The sequence below is a fragment of the Echeneis naucrates genome, chromosome 23 (assembly GCF_900963305.1).
Source record: "Echeneis naucrates chromosome 23, fEcheNa1.1, whole genome shotgun sequence".
Taxonomy (NCBI): Eukaryota; Metazoa; Chordata; class Actinopteri; order Carangiformes; family Echeneidae; genus Echeneis; species Echeneis naucrates.
In genome coordinates, this window is record NC_042533.1 from 983,672 (window position 1) to 1,001,597 (window position 17,926).

Below are 17,926 nucleotides of genomic sequence, written 5' to 3' on the forward strand. Positions count from 1 at the left end.
CTTTTTTTTGGGGGGGGGGGTAGTGTCACCCCCTCAGGCAGCCTCATATTCCTCACAGTAAACAATGTGGAAATGGAAAAATAAAGTTGTATGATGACCATCAAAACACCCACACCTGCCATCTTATTCCATCACACAACACAACACAGCAGAGGCAGCTTCAGCTCTGCCTTCATGAATTAGTCAGCGAGCTCCTGGAGGTAGACTTTTATTTTTCCTGATACTAAAACGGGGATCAGCTGATCTGGAATCAGGAAGTGGAGGTCTGTGTTCTCCGGACTTCCTGTTGCTTGCCCAGTCTTTTCTTTTGCCAACATTGACAGAGACAGTTATCTTCTCTTTGGTTCGTGAAGCCGCCCCGCTTCATCACAGAGGCATCGTCAGTGAGAGAGATGATGTGATTGGACGGACGGACACGTGCGTGCCGCCGCAGCCACGGGTCAGCGGTGCTTTTTACAGAGGCCTGTTGATTTCAAAGTCAAGGACCCACAAATGCTGTGAGGAAGAGCGTCGGCAATGGTGCACTCACTCTGCTCGTATCTGTTGCTAAACCATCCATCAAATTAACGTGGCAACCGAGCATCCGTCAGCCCATCCATCATCCAAGGGCAGCAGACGGAGCGACAGAACGCGGCAAGTGATGTCAGGGATGAGTGGCGAGATAACAAGGAGAGAGGGGGAACGGGATATAAGGAAGGGAGGAAACAGAAGAGGAAGGGTTGACATGAATCATGAATAAAAAGGGAGTATTCTGCTTGTCATGATTGCCCAATTTCTGTTTATCGTTCAGCTCTGAATGGAAAATGTCAGTAAGGCTTTTCCCGCCTCGACTTCGACTTTATTCTGTAAGGAATAAAAGGATGTTTCAGACTCATCTGCCAGAGCAGGCGTCTGGAAACCAAACCGGTATCTGGAGTGGCAGCCGATCACCGCCGCTGTGCGCTGGTGTGGTTGTTAGCAGAGACTTTTCATTTTAAAGGCAAAATATTTGAGGTGACCATTAAAACTGCAGCATAAAACCAGACAAACATGGTTAAAGAGGAGAAGCCACAGAGTTAAATCGTCCTCACAGCAGAGAAATTTATAAATAAAACATGACCTGGAAAGATCCAAAGAAAATAAACAGCAGAGAGGCATACGGAGGGATCGGGGGGGTAAATACAATCAGCCCAGTCAGGAAAAGAATAATAAAATCAGATTTTCTGCTTTTGAGAGGTTCCTTTGGGTTTACTTAAGTTAGACTTTCTCTCAGTTTCAACATTTTGGCTGGAAATCTAAATGTTTTCTCTGCTTTGCTGCTTTGATCGTACATGCAACGGCACTCATTCCCTGCTTATTTCAGACAACTTGAAAAGTTAGCTGCAGTGTAGCGATAGCGATCCAAAACTGAAGAGTAAAGTTTGTTTTCAACATTTCACGTTAATTGACCGAATTAAAAAGTGATGCCAACTCAGTTTTATTGTTGTTTCCATCGGTGATGCTAAGCTAAGCTAACTGAGCATTAGCAGATACACTCAGCCTTCACTTAGCATAAACTTAACTTGAGGACAACTGTGGTATATATTAGAAGCAGTATGTACCTGAGGGTAAGTTGTTGGATTGAAGTCTATGGGAGAATGGCCTAACGAGTTTCTGGTCTCAGACTGGAGTTGTTAAGTGTTAAATCCGATGTTCATTTTTTAAATAATGGAGGAAGTAACTGTTTTCCTTTTCAATAAACAACAGAATCGGCCAATGAATTCAGATCTGTCAGGCCTCGCTTGTTTGGAGAAGAACTGTATGTTTGATGTATTTTAATATAAAATGTTTTTTGATCTGCTCCAGTTTGCTGTGATCATTTGCTGCTGCTGCCGTTTGCTGTTAATCTTCTTCACATTAAAAGCTTTCCAGCGGTTCGAGGGGAATAATCCCTTCACCTCCTCGGAAGGATTTCACTGAAATATGTGACTAAAATGTTGTTTTCATTAACAGCAGTTTAATTCAAGATGGCAAAGTGGAATCTAGTGGATTAAACGATGAATAGAAATGTTATCTCTGTTAAAAATAGACTCAGTGGAGAGTCTGGGAATAATGCAGAATATAACAGCGCAGCCACACAGATCGTTTCCTTTCGTGGCCTGCTGGCTCCGGGGACGCCAATGTGGGTCAGTCAGTCCGCCACTTTGGTCCGGAATGAAATATCTAACTTTGGGAAGAATTAGCACAGAGTTTAGTAGAGATGTTCCCTGATCTGATGCACTGTATTCACTTTCACAAATCTAGGTGCAGGCTGAGGGAGGAATCTGGTTTAAAGTCAGGCTCTCGCTCTTGTGATGGATGAGCCACCAAGTCGTGGCAGACACAGTGAATGTGTTGATACTTTGAAGTGAGAGCCTCACACACACACAAACACACCCCTCTGAAACGTTTCTGCTCACCTGGGAGAACAGGACTGGAAGCGTTTCAGGAATCCTCAGGAGATGATACTCTATTCAGCAGCTCTCTGCCAGTCCACCAAAAAGGAGCCGCGATTTCAAGAAAGACTCCACTTTCTGAGCAAATATTCACTCTGCTGGCTGTCGAATTCCGGGATGAGCTCCGCTGAAGGGCGGAGAATGTGGCGAACAAAAGAAGGAAGAGCTTTAAAAAGTTAGAATTTTTTTGGAAAAATGAGGAGCTGCGGAAAATGTGCAGAAAAATGAGACGAGGAGGAGCATCAATGTGATGCAGCCTTAGCATAGTTTGGCTGCTTGTGTGGTTTGTTCATTAGTATTTATTCATCAGTCTTTGTGTTTATTTGTGTCTCTTTCATCCCGACGAAGGCTGCTTTGTTTCTTTGAGTTCCCATAGACTTCAATATATTGGCTAAATACTGATAGTTTCGCTGCTGCTGCGAGCGGATTAGCTTTGTTTTGTGTTTGTTCTGATTTCACTGAGTCAGACTGAAGGTTTAGAAATCCACTCAGTTGGTGCTTTATTCTCCCAGTGGACATGAATAATCCATCTTTTCCACAGCCTTACAAAATAAAAGTCTTCTGCTGTGAAACAAAACTATAATCCAAACAATCCTTCAGTCACCGTTAACACCTGACCTTTACGTTACAGCAGCATCCGTCTGTTGTCTGATTCATTTTCACTTATTTGACATTTTCCAAACTCATTTGACAGAATAAGATAAACGTTTGGACCAGTTGTGCTCGATGAAATGTCAGTGATCGAACCTCTGGGGTCAAATCTGATAAATAGATCCGATGCTTGTCAAGATATTTGACAGAAGAAAATGTTACAAGTCGCTAAGATTCGTTCCCTGAGGACCGAATGTGATCCTGGTTCAGACATTTGTCAGAAGTTGGATTCAGGGTTCATCCTCTGCGGATCTGCGGCTGATTTCAGTTGGTGTTGGAGCCTCATAAATTCTGAGTTTAGCCTCAGATTTGTGCGATGCAGACACGCTGAAGCTGATTCGCTGTGACTGTGCGTTTTTACAGCTGCAAACACAGTTTATCAGAGCGGCAGTGAAACTGAGAGCAGAGCAGGGTGACATTACTGGGACGCCGATGTTTACCTGTGTAAACAGGCGATATGACAGAAATACAGCATGTCACTGCTCTTTCATCTGGAGGTGAAAAATGTGTGTTTGTGTTTTGTTTGTGAAGATAAGATTTCCTTTTTCAGGTGCCCCGTTGGGGGGGGGGTGTGCAAAAAATGAGGGTCTTATCCGGAATTTGAACCTCTCACCCTGAGAGAGAAACCGTGAAACATTTGTTGCTCTTTCCTGTATGCAGGCTGATTCTGACGTATTGATCAGTGACATCATCACCAACTCTCCACCCGCCGTCAGCTGACAGCACGGATCAGACCGATCTGTCACGCAAACAGAGCAGAGGAGGCGGCCTGAACCGTCAACATCCTGCTAAAACCATCAGGATGACTGACCAGGACCCCCAGAGCACCTTAGAGATTATCCAAATCTGAGTGATGAACTAAGGCTGTCTGACTGTAACTGTTGATGTTTTGGTGTTCAGATTAACACATTCAGCATCAACTCAGCAGCTGCTGTGGCTCATTTTCTCTCACAAACTTCTCAAAGAGCTCAGATGGAGTTGGACGTCTGTCCGTCCGTCGGCCTGCTGGGAGCCAGTGAAGGGAAACGTTTCAGACAGGTCTGTGAAATCACAGACGCTCAATAACAAACACCAACGTCATATCAAGGCCTGAAAAATGCTTTCTGAAGCTCTCAAAATCCCAAAGAAGGAGGTTCTGTCTGTTATCCTGTGGAGCTGCTGCCGCCATGTGACCAGCAAGGTCGACGGCGAAGCCACTGCGGCGCCGTTGTGTGGTGCTGATTATTGATCAGAGCGGTCAGCAGTTGCAGCAGTTGTGGAGTATTTGTGATGGTTGAAGCTGCAGCTCCGATGACGGCTGAACATCTCGCTGTTTCTTTTTCTGCCTTTGGCTTTATGTAGATTTGAACATAAAACTACAGGGGGCTCCATCTTTGTGTCATCCTGATGGACTTCCTCTCTGCGTGGTCTTCAACTCGAACACCGACCTGATTCTGCTTCTTTGTTTATTTTAAAAATTATTTCTGGCTCTGCAGATTTGAATAAAAAAGTGAACCTGGTCTCTCCTTCTCTGTAGATGTTTTCACTTATTTCGTCACCAAAGGTTTTCACATATTCAGAATTCAGAAGCAAACTGTTCTAAAAAAAAAAAACAAAAGACAGGAGGATGTGATGTTTTCCGTTTCTGAATAAACAAACATTTTAATTCTGTTTTGTTTCCTCTGACTCCATATTTGTCGGACTCCTAATCCAGATTGTATTTTTTTCTCTCTGTGGTCGTCTTCAGATCCGTCTCTACGCCCGGCCGGACGCTGTTGCCAGCGGAGCGGGGGACTACGCCCTCGACATCACCAGGAGGCTCCTGGGATTCTACCAGGACTACTTTAAAGTCCAGTACTCACTGCCCAAGCTCGGTAAGTCGGCCGCCATCTTCCTCCCTGTCCTTCGGCTGGGATCCCTCGGGCACGTTTGGGTTCACTCTTGTCTGATGTTTGATTTCCTGTCAGTTTGTAAAATAGAAACGAAAAAAAAAAAAAATGTTCCGCCTCCCCACCCCTTCAGTCCCCTGTGGATCGATTTTAGGAAAGAAAAGACGACGTCCCCTTCCTGGTCTGCACGTCGCAGGGAAGTCAGCCAACTCTTTGTCCTTCAAACAATTATGTTTGGGTTCATCAATTTGTTCTCATATCAGGCAGAGAAAACACTCTGTCCTCCTTTTCAGCCTGCGAGTTGGGGCATGTACAGTGTGATTAGGTCTGGGAATTGGACCTACGTCAGTTCTTCCGAGGCCGCTTGCGTTCACCCATTAAACACAGGTGCATCTGAGAGCTTATTGAGATAAAAGCTTTTCGCACAAAAGGCGTGTTTATCCTCAGCTGAGTGAGGTGTCAGAGCCGGAGCGGTCCCTTTATCCTGCTCCTGAAGTAGCTGCTTCCATAATTAATTTAAGGAAGACTGAAGAAAATCCATCTGCACTTCTGTCGGCTGTACAATTCAAGTAGCTTATTTTATTTTTCCCGCATTAGTCAGGCAGCGATGGCTGAAGTGCACTAAAGGGACTTTAGCTGAGAGGAGTTCAAGTGGCCGACGGCGTAGAAATCCAAAAAGAAACACGTGATGAAATGAGCCGTTTCATTCGGAGCGCTGCGGAAGGCACCGGCTGTCTGACCCCCGCCGGGGGACGTGACCTTTTCTCCTCTCTGTTACAGGTTTCCTGTTTGGGCAGCGTCTGCCCTGAACACATGTATTCATTGATATCCCGGTGGCTGTTTCTATGGTGATCGACCATGAGTCTGTCATGCGTTGGGCAGCTTGTCCTCCTCAGAAATGAAGCCTGATCTTCGAATTTATGGTCCAATGAAAGAGTCTTTAACTTGAATACTCCAAAATTAAAACAAAAACAGGCTTTAAATATGAAAATGTCCCTTCATAATTGAAATCAAGCTTTTGCTCCCGTTACTGTTGATGCTTCTTGTGTCCTAAAAAGTCAAAACAAGCACATTATGAGCTTTTGTCTTCTTGTCTTGTTATTATATATGATTTATGCTGGCGGTCCGGTTCTCTCTAAATCGTGAGCCACTCGTCCCCTCGATGGGACGTTAAAAACCAAAAGCAAACCTGCTTCTGTCGACAGTCTTTGCCCTTCTCTTTGGCTTCTCCTCAGTTTTTACACTTTTCGTTCCTAAACTGAGGCGAAGGGAAGCTTCCATCCTGGATGCCCTGAAAGTGAACACGTTCGGTGTTTACGCTCCGCTCCTTCCTGTCCGGGTTAATGAATCATGTCAGAACAATCAAATTTCATCTCCCATTCTCATTCTCCTTTTTGGGTGTCATCATAATTGTTTGTGTTTTACACTCCTGTCCTGCCACAACCAATTAGCCGTGTCGCCGTGTTGCGGTGTCGCGGTGCATTTCCTCTTTCCCTCTCCACGCCCAAACAGTTTAATGTGATCACTGCAGCTCTGTATTATTTATGTCAGACACCTCCTTCCTGTCCGCATTCATCTGTCAATTTAGAAATTTTCTTTCAGTCAAACGGCTGTTTTGTTTCTCTGAACTGGGATTAGCTTTGACATTTATCTCCTGACCTTTACGCTGACATCAGCTGCATTAAGAGGTCGGCCCACGCAGAGTTCAAACTGAGGTGGAATCCGGATCAGACCAGCCAACCATGTCAGGTGAACTTGTATCACCGAGACGTTTCCTCCAGTTAGTGGAGGTTTTAGATCCACATTAAGGCTTCCCCTTATGAAGCCGTCATTTTTCAAAATGTCACAGTCTTCACGTATTCACAATCAGGCCAACCTCAGATAATATATCTGAGAGAAAAAACGAGAGCAGTCACAGAATCTAATGCTCTAAATATCCGATGTAGTCTGAGGTTGTTCTGTGCCCGTCTTGTTGGTCTGGATGTTTTGGATCCAGACGCGGGCCCTTCAGTCCTTCAGTGAACCTGCTGGACTGGAACCAGACGGACGACCAGCATATGATGGATCATATTCCAAACGCCAACTGGAGCCGATTCCCGCTCCAAGTCGACCTAAATCTGAGCCAAAGGCTGCAACAATATGCAAGACAACGCCAGCGAACGCTTGGCCCGCTGCCGTGCCAACATCAACATCCTACAGAGACAGATATTTTCAACTTTTCTGATGTGCTGCAGGAATCTTTGCTGCTCTAATAAAATGATTATGTTATGAATCATCTTTATACAGAGGAGCTCGTGTTAGGGAGTGAATCACACGAGGAAACAAATTAAAATCAATGATACAATCTTTAGATTTCACAGCACAGATCCAGCAGTGGAGGAGAAAACAACAACTCTTCAGAGCTAGACTCAGACTTGTTGTTCAGAGTCAGGACCTCGACTCTGGATCAATATAAAATTAGACCTTAAAATCATGGCTAACACGGCGGTCACACCTCTGGGCTCCATCAGACGGGCTCACTTTATACTCGATATGATTTAGATCCAGACGAGTGAAGCGCTGATGTAAGGGGGCCCAGAGAGGCTGCTGGGAGCTGGGTCGGCGGCCCAGGATGGTTCAGTATCAGACTTCATGAACATGAAGCCAAAACCTGCAGATCCAACAGCCTGAATATTAAAGTGTCCGACTGCTTTTGTCTTTAAAACTGATACCTGGACAGGAAGTGAATGTTTAAATAACTCATCTGTTCCTGTTTTATTGACGGTTACATTAATTGAGGGCGGGGCCTGTTTGAGTGACAGCTGTGTGAGTGTATGTAGATTTAGGAGGCGGGGCCAGAAACCTGTGCCTCGGGATTCAGAGCAGGACTATTTCCCATGATGCCTTGAGCTTTGCGTGTGTGTCAGGAGTTCACACACAAAATCAATGTTCAGAAACTGAAGGTGGAACAGTGATCAGGAAACTGGCTGAGTGAGGATTCTTTGTGTTGTTCCTGTGTGTGCGCCGGTGTAAATGGTTGTTTGAGGGTTAATATTTGGTTTTAAGGTTCAGGATGGAGCTTAGAGGAGGAATCATGTGAACAACTGTGTGAATGTAGTAAGGTAAGAGTGTGTGTGTGTGTGGGGTCCCTCCGCCTCAGGGCTCCATCTGTTGTCATGCAGGGCATCGAGCTCCCCTGAGAGAGCGAAACAGAAATGATGAGCTGAGCTGCAGATTTAAAGGGACAGGCAGGACGCTGCTCAGGATGAGGATCCACATCAAAGTCCTTGTTCTGGTCTGGACTGCCGCCGTCCTCGCTGCCTTTAAACTGCATGAAACTTTTTCTGAAGCATAACATCTGCAGGTTGTTGGCTGTTTTGTTTTGTTTTTACGGTTAATGTTCCTGCAGCTGTGATTGATTTTCTTACAAATGACAAAAATATACAGATCCATGCTCGTGAAAAACTTGAACATGATGAAACAAACTCTAAACAGCCGAGACGAAGAATTCTACATAAAACAAAGATGCCCGAGGTTGAAATATTATTTCTGGCTGACTCTCAGTGTTGACAATCCACCGTGGACACCAAGTGGACACCAAATACAGATGATACAGCAAACTGTTTGCCAGCTCCTCAACCATCAAACAGGAATGGCAGCAAACACAAACTATCCTTCTGTGTGCTGTTTCAGTCGGTCAACGCTGAAATGCTAACGCTCTCTGCTACGACGGCTCTGAGGCATTACGTAAAAAACACTCATTTCACTGATGCATCGTCTTACAGTTGTAGTCGTTGAGATCCAAAGGGTCTTCACATTAATCTGAGGGGTCGTCAGATGCTTTAAGGTGCTCTACGTCCGTTTTCCGGCGGTCACAGTCGACCATCGTAGTTTTAAGTTAGCGTTGGTCCATCGTCCTCCTACAGTGACTCACTATTCAGGTGGACTGGCTAGCTGGTTAGCGTGTTTCCTCCCGATTGGTAAATAATCAGCTGTCGATGCTTTAATGGATTCATTTTGATTATTGGACTTAGAAGAACATGAGGAATGACTCCTGGAAAAAGAAAACACAACCCAAATAAATTGAGGCGAAGTGAGAAATGTTGGATCAGTTGGTGCTCACTGAACTGAGATCAATCCAGGTTGAATCGCCTCTTAAATATTGAGCTCATGAAATGACGGATCCAGTGGAGCATCCCTTCATTCCTTCCTGCTTTCCCTACCGCCTTCTCTTCACGTTCTGCAGAAACTCCAGTCCCAGCCCGGGAGTTTATCTTTTCCCTTTTCCCCGTCATCTATTCATTCCAGGAGTGGAGATATCTAAAGGAAGCGTTAAGGGGCCTTCTGGGCTTCCGTAGATTCGTTTGAGTGTTCCAGCGGAGCAGAAATCTTGCGATGGGCTCAGGTGATCAGACTGTCAGGAGAGTTCCACTGAATATCTGAGTGTGTCTGAACGTGTGTGTGAACACGCCAAGTGGACTAATGCGTTCTGTTGAGTTCTGGCTCCATCTGGGATCCACAGAGACGCTCAGACGGCAGCGCCTGAAGTCCAACACACACTCCGACACGCACAGACACACACAGACGCACACAGAAACACACCTACAGCTCCAGCTTGTGTATCTTTTTATCTTGTCTTTTGGTCTTTCTTCCTCTTTGTCTCTCGCCCCTCTCTCCCATGCTTTCGCCTCAGGGTGACACACAACAACAGATGGACTGAACTGAAACACAAACGCTCGCACACTCACACACTCACGCACACACATAGCTGCAGGCCTGTCAGCTGTCTGCCTGCTGCTGCCTCAGTGACTCTGAGAGCTGAAATCTCTTCCAGTCCGTCGGTACGTCTGCGACTCTTCCACAGCATTTAGCATGAAAATTCAAGTCCGGGGAGGAAGGCCATGTGTGATTTTATTTTTTTGTCAGACTTAGAAAAGTGAAAGATGCTGCAATAAAACCAAACACTGAAAAAGCTTTAACCCTTTAAGCATCACAGCGCTTTTACAAACTGTCCAGAACTCAAAGCTCCGAACTTTAACTGACAGTCCGATCTCCAATTCATCCGTAATTTAAAAACAAAAGAAGACAAATCTGTTATTTGTTTCAAAAACAAACGCCGATTTAAATCTAAAGCCAATCAAAAAAGAAGTGATTTTGGTTTATGGGATCCATTTATCATGATTTTTGGCCAAATAAATTGATAAATAATAATAAATAAATCTATGTCTGTATACCTTTATGGAAAACAGCAAACAGCAAACAGTTTCTCTCACGTATATATCTTTTTATGTGAACGTATATCGGGGCAGGACGGAAATACACCTGGAACATTCTGGGGGAATGATCCATATTTTTACAGCAATAACTGAATAAATTACCGTTTAACATGAAAAGCTTTGGGTGTAGAGAGCTTTGAGCTTTTATCAGTTAATTGTTTTAGAGGCCAGAGAGGCTCCCTCAGGATGCGGAGGAGACCAAACATGGAGCTAAGAGAGGAACCGCTGCCCTGAGATTTGTTGCTGGAATGATAAAATGTTCTTGTTGTGCCTTCTAGGAACCTAAAAGATCAATTAATCCATTTCCAAGGCAGAAATTAATTTCCTGCTCATAAATAATATTTCTTACAGCAGAAGCAGCCAGAGGATGTAATTTACTCCTCCTAGCCGGCCGGTCTCTGGATGAAACCAGACCTATTAACTCGGTGGTGTGAAGCCGTAAACAGCCCAGTTTATCATCCGGTTTCTGCTCGTACACAAACACGCCGAATGTTTCCTCTTTCTCATAAACTGCAAGAAACGTTGAAATTAAACTCTTAAACTTTGTGTGTCAGCGACTTCTGTCATGAAATCTGGAACATTCTCATCCACGACATCTGTCCTGTCAGGAACGATCTGCTTCAGCTGACCTGGTCTGCCTGAACCGGATCACCTTTGGCCGGATGATTCACTTCTGTAAACCTCTGCAGGATTAAGGGCGTGGCCTCTTGGAGTGACAGTTGGGTTAGCATATGTTTGCAGTAAACCAGAGGTCATATTATATTGAAGTCTATGGGAAAATGTCCCTCCTCAGTAAACTTTTTCCTGATGAGTTTATGGTCTCAGTGTCAGGAGATGGCCAAGGGGGCGGGGCTTCAGGTCCGGCCCTCTCTCCTCCTCAGCTAACCTCCTAAAATGGCCGCCACTAAATTTGAATGACTTTCTGGATGCTCATTTGTGAAGGACGGCAGAGACGACGGTGTCCTTGAAAATGTCTCCGGGATTCATGAGTCGTTTTTTGGTTTTAGACGACAAATTCTCTGCTTTTCTCTTCCCATAAATCACCTGCTACTTTTTCACGGCAAAGAAAGAAATCTTCTCAGAGTGGAAGAAGGCTTGTTGGAGTTTGGAAATACAAAATGAAAGAAATTAATGATGCCTCTTTTAGTGCAAACAAGTTTCCTATCAGATCAGGCAGCTCTTGGTCCACCGTCCTTTAGAGTGCGATGACCCCGAAGGCTGTTTCTGTGCCGGCGGCACAAAGCCGACCGAAAATGAATAAAGATGTTATCGCCGTTATCTGCTTCCAACAATAATTTATTTCCACGACCCTGACCACAGAAAGGTAATTCAGAGGTTGGTCTGCGGTTCAGAGGACAGGATGGAAGAACTGCAGGTCTCTTTAGGACACCGTCTCTGTTTCAAAGCATTTTGGTAAACAGCCAGAGGTGAAGAATTTATTTCCAGCAGTGAACAAAGCCGAGCCCAAACTGTCCAAGAGAGGCGAGTTTAAGGGGATTACTGCCAAAGAGCTCGGAGGACAACAGCGTCAGATCCTCAGGAGATACGGAGGTGAACAGGTTTGATAACAGAAAGCAGAGAAGGCCTTCAGCTGAGGACGCCCGACGTTCAGGGTCAACAAGCCGATCACCGATCTGTGTCTCACTGCTGCAGTTACTAATGACAATACTGATGCATATAGAAGAGGCAATGCGGAAGGTTGTGTTGAAGTCTATGGGAAAATGTCCCTCCTGATGAATTTCTGGTCTCAGTCTGAAATACCACATGATGTTTGTTTTTTTGAATGATGGGAAATGGACCATGAACAGGGAGGGGTTTGGATCTGAATGTTGTATTTGGGGGGGAAACGCTGTAACTTTGGTGTTTTTATGGACTTTCTAACTTTCACACTTTTGGTGCTGTTCGAAGATCAATAGCTGGTGTTCTGATGTTTGAACTGCTGCCAGTTGTTCACACCCACCTGTAATTTATGGCTTTATTGAAGTCGTTATTCTGTAATGATTGATTTTAATTTAAAAAACATTTTGTGGAGAACTGGAGCCGGTCCAAAGGTCCAAAGGGAGGTCACAGCATCTGCATTGGGTTTCTGTCTTTGATGGCGCTTTTGCACAGAACTGCAGCTCAGTGACGTGCACTCATAATCTGCAGACACTGCAGCGAAGCGATGCTGATGCTGCGGTTTTAAAAACCACCTTTGGTCCAATTTGGACCGTCTAGACGTCTCCTCAGCTCAGCCTCCATCCTGGAAGACAGACAGAAAAGCCTTATCATCCATCACCTTTTCAAAAAGAAAGCCTGACAGACTGGCGGCTTGTGGAGACTCGCCGCAGGCCCGTTGGGGGGTTGGATTAACTTTTCTGACCAAAATAATGACGGCGCTAAAGCAGCTTTCACGGATTCCTGTTCTCAGTCTGCATTTGTTGACTGACAGCACTTCAGGAGGGTTCGAAAGGTGTTTGTGTGTCGGCTTGATGTTTACCTGCCAGCATCATTCAGTGACGAAGAGAGTTTCAGGACGCTGATCAGTAAAATATGGAATATCGACTGCTCATTTTTTCTTTTTGTTTTTGTTGGTTTAGCTCACAAAAACCTGCAGACTTCCCCGACCTGAGCTGTGTGTTTTTGAACTGAGCTCATTATACGACGCACACTCACACACACACACTTGCTGTATCTCTAAAAGGCCCAATTTGATGAGACATTTGATCACTGTGTTGTCTGGATGAGTTAGACTCGGTTTCACAGACGGGGGGACTCGCCACGTTAACGAAGCACAAAGATCTGCAGCTCCGGTTTGTTTAAGTATTGATGGATTTAAATTTGTTGAATTGAGTTTCAAACTGCGACTGCAGCACTTTGAACGGTCGAAATGATTCAGAATACAATAATATGTTATCAAGGGAACTCTGAAAACTCGGCCTGATAGTTTTTCTTTCACTTTTAATGTCATGAGCAGAGTTGAGCACGAAAACACTAAATAATTTGGACAGACGCTGAACTGAACCTGAATGTGAGCAGCGTGAAATCTTTTCCTTGATATGAAGGGGGGCTTCTTTTTCCAGATGTCTAAAATCTGGGCTTAATGTCCAGACATGTCTTCATCAGTGAGTCCCTGACTGGATTCACAGCCTTGCTGGACTCGGTTTCATCATTCAGCTTTTCAGAAAGCTCAAAGAAAAAGCTGTGAGAAAACTGAAGGTGTGTCCATTCTGGTTGAAACGGTTTGTTTCAGAGTTGGATGAAGTTTTTTGGCTGAAATGACAACACAGTTGAGAAACCGTCTTACAGTTCGGGGATTCTCAGGTTTTTACGGGTCAGCTGGTTTGACGTCTTGTGTTGAGATTTGGAAGGTGTGCGGATGTTGTGTTGCGTCAGCTGGTAGTCTCATGATGGGCTCAAATTTCCAGCCACCTTCTGGTGTTTGAGCAGCAGGTCACTGGATGTTCTTCCTTCCACCGTCATCCATTATTCCTTTTTATGCACCAACCCAACTGAGAGCTGGTTGAGGTTTCGGGTCACAGACTGAGGTGGTGAATTGTCTGATTGGTTAGCTAAGAAATAAAGAACCCAGGATTTCAAATCGGCTCCCAAATCAAAGGCAGCAGCTGAAGCGGGAATCTGTCGGATATAAATATAAATGTATGGAATATTTTAGGATCATCAGGTGGTTTGGTCTATCAGGCGTCACGCTTCCTCGGTGGAGGGTGATTTAAATTTTTCCAAGGAGAATAATACTAGGAGAAAAAGGCTAAAAGAGGCAAAATCAATCTAATATAAAAGCAAGTGGCAGCCATTAATGGTGCATGATGGGAGGAGGCAACCTGAACATCCAATATCTCTGTTTGAAGCTGAATATTGTCTTTATGCAACAGTGATTATGAAAATGATCGCAAACATTAGAGGAAGTGAAATGAACTGTGAGAATTTGTGGAAGAAATTTAAAGAAATGTTTCTAGAGAGTTTGAAGCTCCTTTGTCTCTCTCTCTCTCTCTCTCTGTGGAAGTCAGTGGAACTCGTCCGGACAGCCAGTGCAGTGATTAAATGTCCCTAATTGGTGCTTTTAAAGACAAACAAAAGACAGAGTGTGGAGCTAAAGCAGCTATTTTAGTGTCACTTCAAGACAAGAAAAAAGGGCTTCTTATGTAACACAAACACGCACACGCGTGTACACTAAAGGGTTGTGTGACTGTGTGTGACTGTGTGTGATTGTGTGTGTCAGAGTCAAAGACAGCCAGCTGAAAAACCGAACAGAAAAGAAACAAAGCGAAGAACGGAGACGATGAGATGCTGAGGGACAGAAACAGATGAGAGCTTTCCAGCTGATGCACTTTGAGCATCAGAGCCGGTTCACCTGAGGAAACGCCGTTCGATTGAAGTATTGATCGATGGTCTGAGTGGATCCTTCTGTCTCAGCAGTAATGAGGCTTCATGGGGTTTACAGCTAAACTTCGGCTCGGCTCTGAAGTGCCGTGGAGTCTGGAGGAAACTCACTTTTAATGTGAGGAGCCTGAAGTGGTTGAACGTGTTTAAGGCACAAACTCACTCCGACTCTGGTCTTGGTGGTTCCTCCCTCCTGATTGGGTAGGAGGTGTGTCCTGCTGACGCTCTGGCGGTGGGCGGGGCCAGCGCTCAGGAAGCTGTAGTTGCATTCAGAGTGGAGCTGAAACGCTCCAATGTAGGTGGAGGTGTGTTTGTGTGTCTGTTTGTGTGTGTTGTGACCTTGATCCTGATGCCAGGGAGAGTTTGAGTCAACAAGCTGGCAACCAACCAACCAACCACACACACACACACACACACACACACACAAAAACTTTCTCCACCATATTTCTCTCTGTTGTGTTTCACCTCTATCATTTCCTTGAACACACCCCCTCTCAGTCTGTATTTAGAACAGAACTGCACACACACACACACACATTGAATCCAGAGTAGAGTTCGCCGGCCTCTCACCGACACAGTGACCCAACATCTGTTGCCATGGTAACGTCTCTCCCACTCTCTCCATCTCTGCATCCATCTGCTCCCCCTCTCTGCGAAATTCAAATTTTCTTTATTGGCACGCGGAGAAGAAGCCGAGCAGCAGCAGACTTTCACAATAAAACCCCCTCTTTGTGTGTAAAACCGCTTTAGGTGTTAAATCATTTAGATGACATCACACCGGCTCTAAACAGCTCAGTGTCAGCAGCACCTGCAGTGACACAATAACACAATAACAACACAACCACGGACATCCCCCTGATTTTTTTTAAGGTCATTATTTTAATTTATCTGGTGTTTTATTTTGAAGGGTTGATATCAGTCAGCCAATCAGAATAGAGGATCTGTTGTGACATGACAAAGTCCCAGAAGTCCTGACGGCTGGTTTTAAGGTTCAGTTTCTGGATCCATACAGAACCTGGACCTGTTTTAGAATCGGAGAACACATGGAGGTCTACCTGTGGACCTTAAATTTGGTTCGGACACATTTCTCATTTCCTGTCGAAGGCAGAAAAGGCCGATGAGAACTGAACCAGGTTTTTGTTAGTTCCCAAACTGGGCTCATGATCCTTTTTGGTCCTTTGGGTCCAAAGTCAGATTTATCAGAGCTTCTTATATCTGAGTCACAGCTGTTACTAACCCGACACCTGAAGAGATGGATGAGCTCTCTGAGCTCATGTAAAGTTTGCAGTAACGTGATGAATGAGACGCCGAGCCACTTGAGCGCCATTCTGCGAACAGAATCTTGGCAGGAAGTGAGAAAGACGACGAGCTCAGACTTCGATGATGCTGCATTTGCTTTGAATGGAGAGTTTTTTCAGTGCTGACAGATCAGGGACTTTATCAGCACCTCTGACGGCTGTGTTTTTTCCCATAATTCCCTCCATCGTCATGTTGAATAAACTGAGCGACGAGTCACCGGACCAAAGTCTTCCTCGTTAACTTACTTTCATAGTTGAGCTTCTTCTTTGTTTTCTGAATTGACAAAAGTTTTCGTTGTAGGTTTGTGCATCGATCAAGCTTCATTTCAGAGGAGAGCCTCTGAGTTGTTGTGCGTTGGGATAACGTAGCCGAGAAAACCATGAAATGTGTAAAAGCTAACAAATATTTGATACCAGGAGCTCCTTTAATGCCGTTCTGTGCATAGAAAACTGATATTAAATTGTCTATTTTTCATGGTGAGATTTGTTTTCTGTCGCATCTCGGGGATCAGAGTCTGCCAAAAACATCCAAATTGCTTTGTGAGATGAATCTGAGAGGTGGGGAGATAGTAAATAAAAAAGAGGAAAGGAAAGAAAAAGGCATATTTCATTGTGAAGCCTTTTTTATTTTTTCAGGACTATTAAGTATTTAAATGAAACAGTCTGAGGAGTGAACATCCGTCTCCATGAAACACATCAGTTTTAATAGCAACGATGTGAAAACTTTAAAGCCTCTCAGGCTGCAGAAGTCGTTACATTATCGTGACAGTTTAATGATCCGTATTCACCGTGGAGATGATAAGGGTCATCAATCTAACCCTTTACCTTCAGCGCTGCCATGTGTGTCCAACCGTCACACTTCCTGGTTGCTGATGTGTCATCGCGCGGTTGACCATTACCACCACTAACGGACAAATTAGGAAACATGTCAAAGACCAAATTAGTGTCTGCTGCGTTAGTGAGTCCTGGAGACGAAAAAGAAGAGCGGCAGTTTCAGAAAGTTGTCGGTTCAAATTTCAACTAATGGTTTGTCTCTTCTTTCCCTTTCTGCACACACACCGTCCCCTCGTGCGTTTTAATCAGGTCTCCATGGACTCGTCCTCGTGGGACGGTTTCATTGATCTGTCGCTACAGATTTCACTTATCACTGTGAAGAAAGTGTTGAGTTTAGAGTGACATAGAATATTTTGAAGAATGATCTCACTCGTTGTGTTTTTCACTGGTTCCCTCGAAGCCTCGCCTTCATTCTGCTGCTGGGACAGAAATCAGCTAAAATTCAATGAAACTAATTGTACTAAATTAGAATAAATTACAATTAATCTCGCCTGATTCTTAAAAATAGCTGCTGATTATTTCTCCTGTTAAGAAAACACGGCAGAGTCCTGGAGCCCTAATTGGTTTTCCTGAACGTGATTTTTCCTTTTCTGATTTAAACGTGAAGGATATTTAGTGTTTCTTTTTCTGGAAGCTTTTTGTGGCTGACCTCAGTTAACGCTCAGATTTATGTTATTAAAGACAGAACTGGTTCAGCCTGAAGCTACAGACTCACCACTGGACAGGACTTCAGCTGAACAATGGCATCCTGTTAATGAGCCTGATCGTTGGCCTGAAGAGAAGGATTATCTTCACCAGCGGATTAAATCACAGTTAATCTCGTCTCGCTGCACGGCAGCGATGGCATCTTTTCGTTAGACGATCTGAATTATGCTGAATTTAAAACAGCTGATTTTGGATCAAAGCTCAACACAAATGGATGAATTGGATCAGCAAATAACATCTTGTTATTTTAACAAGAAAACATTTGGCTGAATTTATTAAATCATAGTTCATCTTGATGGAGTCCAAACTGGGTTTTAGCTGCATTTGGTGTTAAAAACTATTTATTTCCTGAAGAAATTCTGAATCACGTTTGTTTTTAATTCGAAAGTAACAAGCCAAAACGCTATACAGTGTCATGTTAGTAATAAGCCAATCTTGTTTTTTTATATCTTCCCTCCGTGATGTGTTGCTGCCTCCGGGGT

The 17,926-nt window shown here is 44.4% G+C and overlaps 1 protein-coding gene across 1 annotated transcript in view; it reads left to right on the forward strand.

The window, feature by feature from the left end:
• The window catches only part of LOC115036682 (thyrotropin-releasing hormone-degrading ectoenzyme-like), an 84,315-nt gene that overhangs the window by 18,831 nt on the left and 47,558 nt on the right, over positions 1-17,926 (forward strand). Inside the window, 1 exon segment of the mRNA XM_029494965.1 lies at positions 4,831-4,957. Within this exon segment, the coding sequence (XP_029350825.1) occupies positions 4,831-4,957 (127 nt within the window).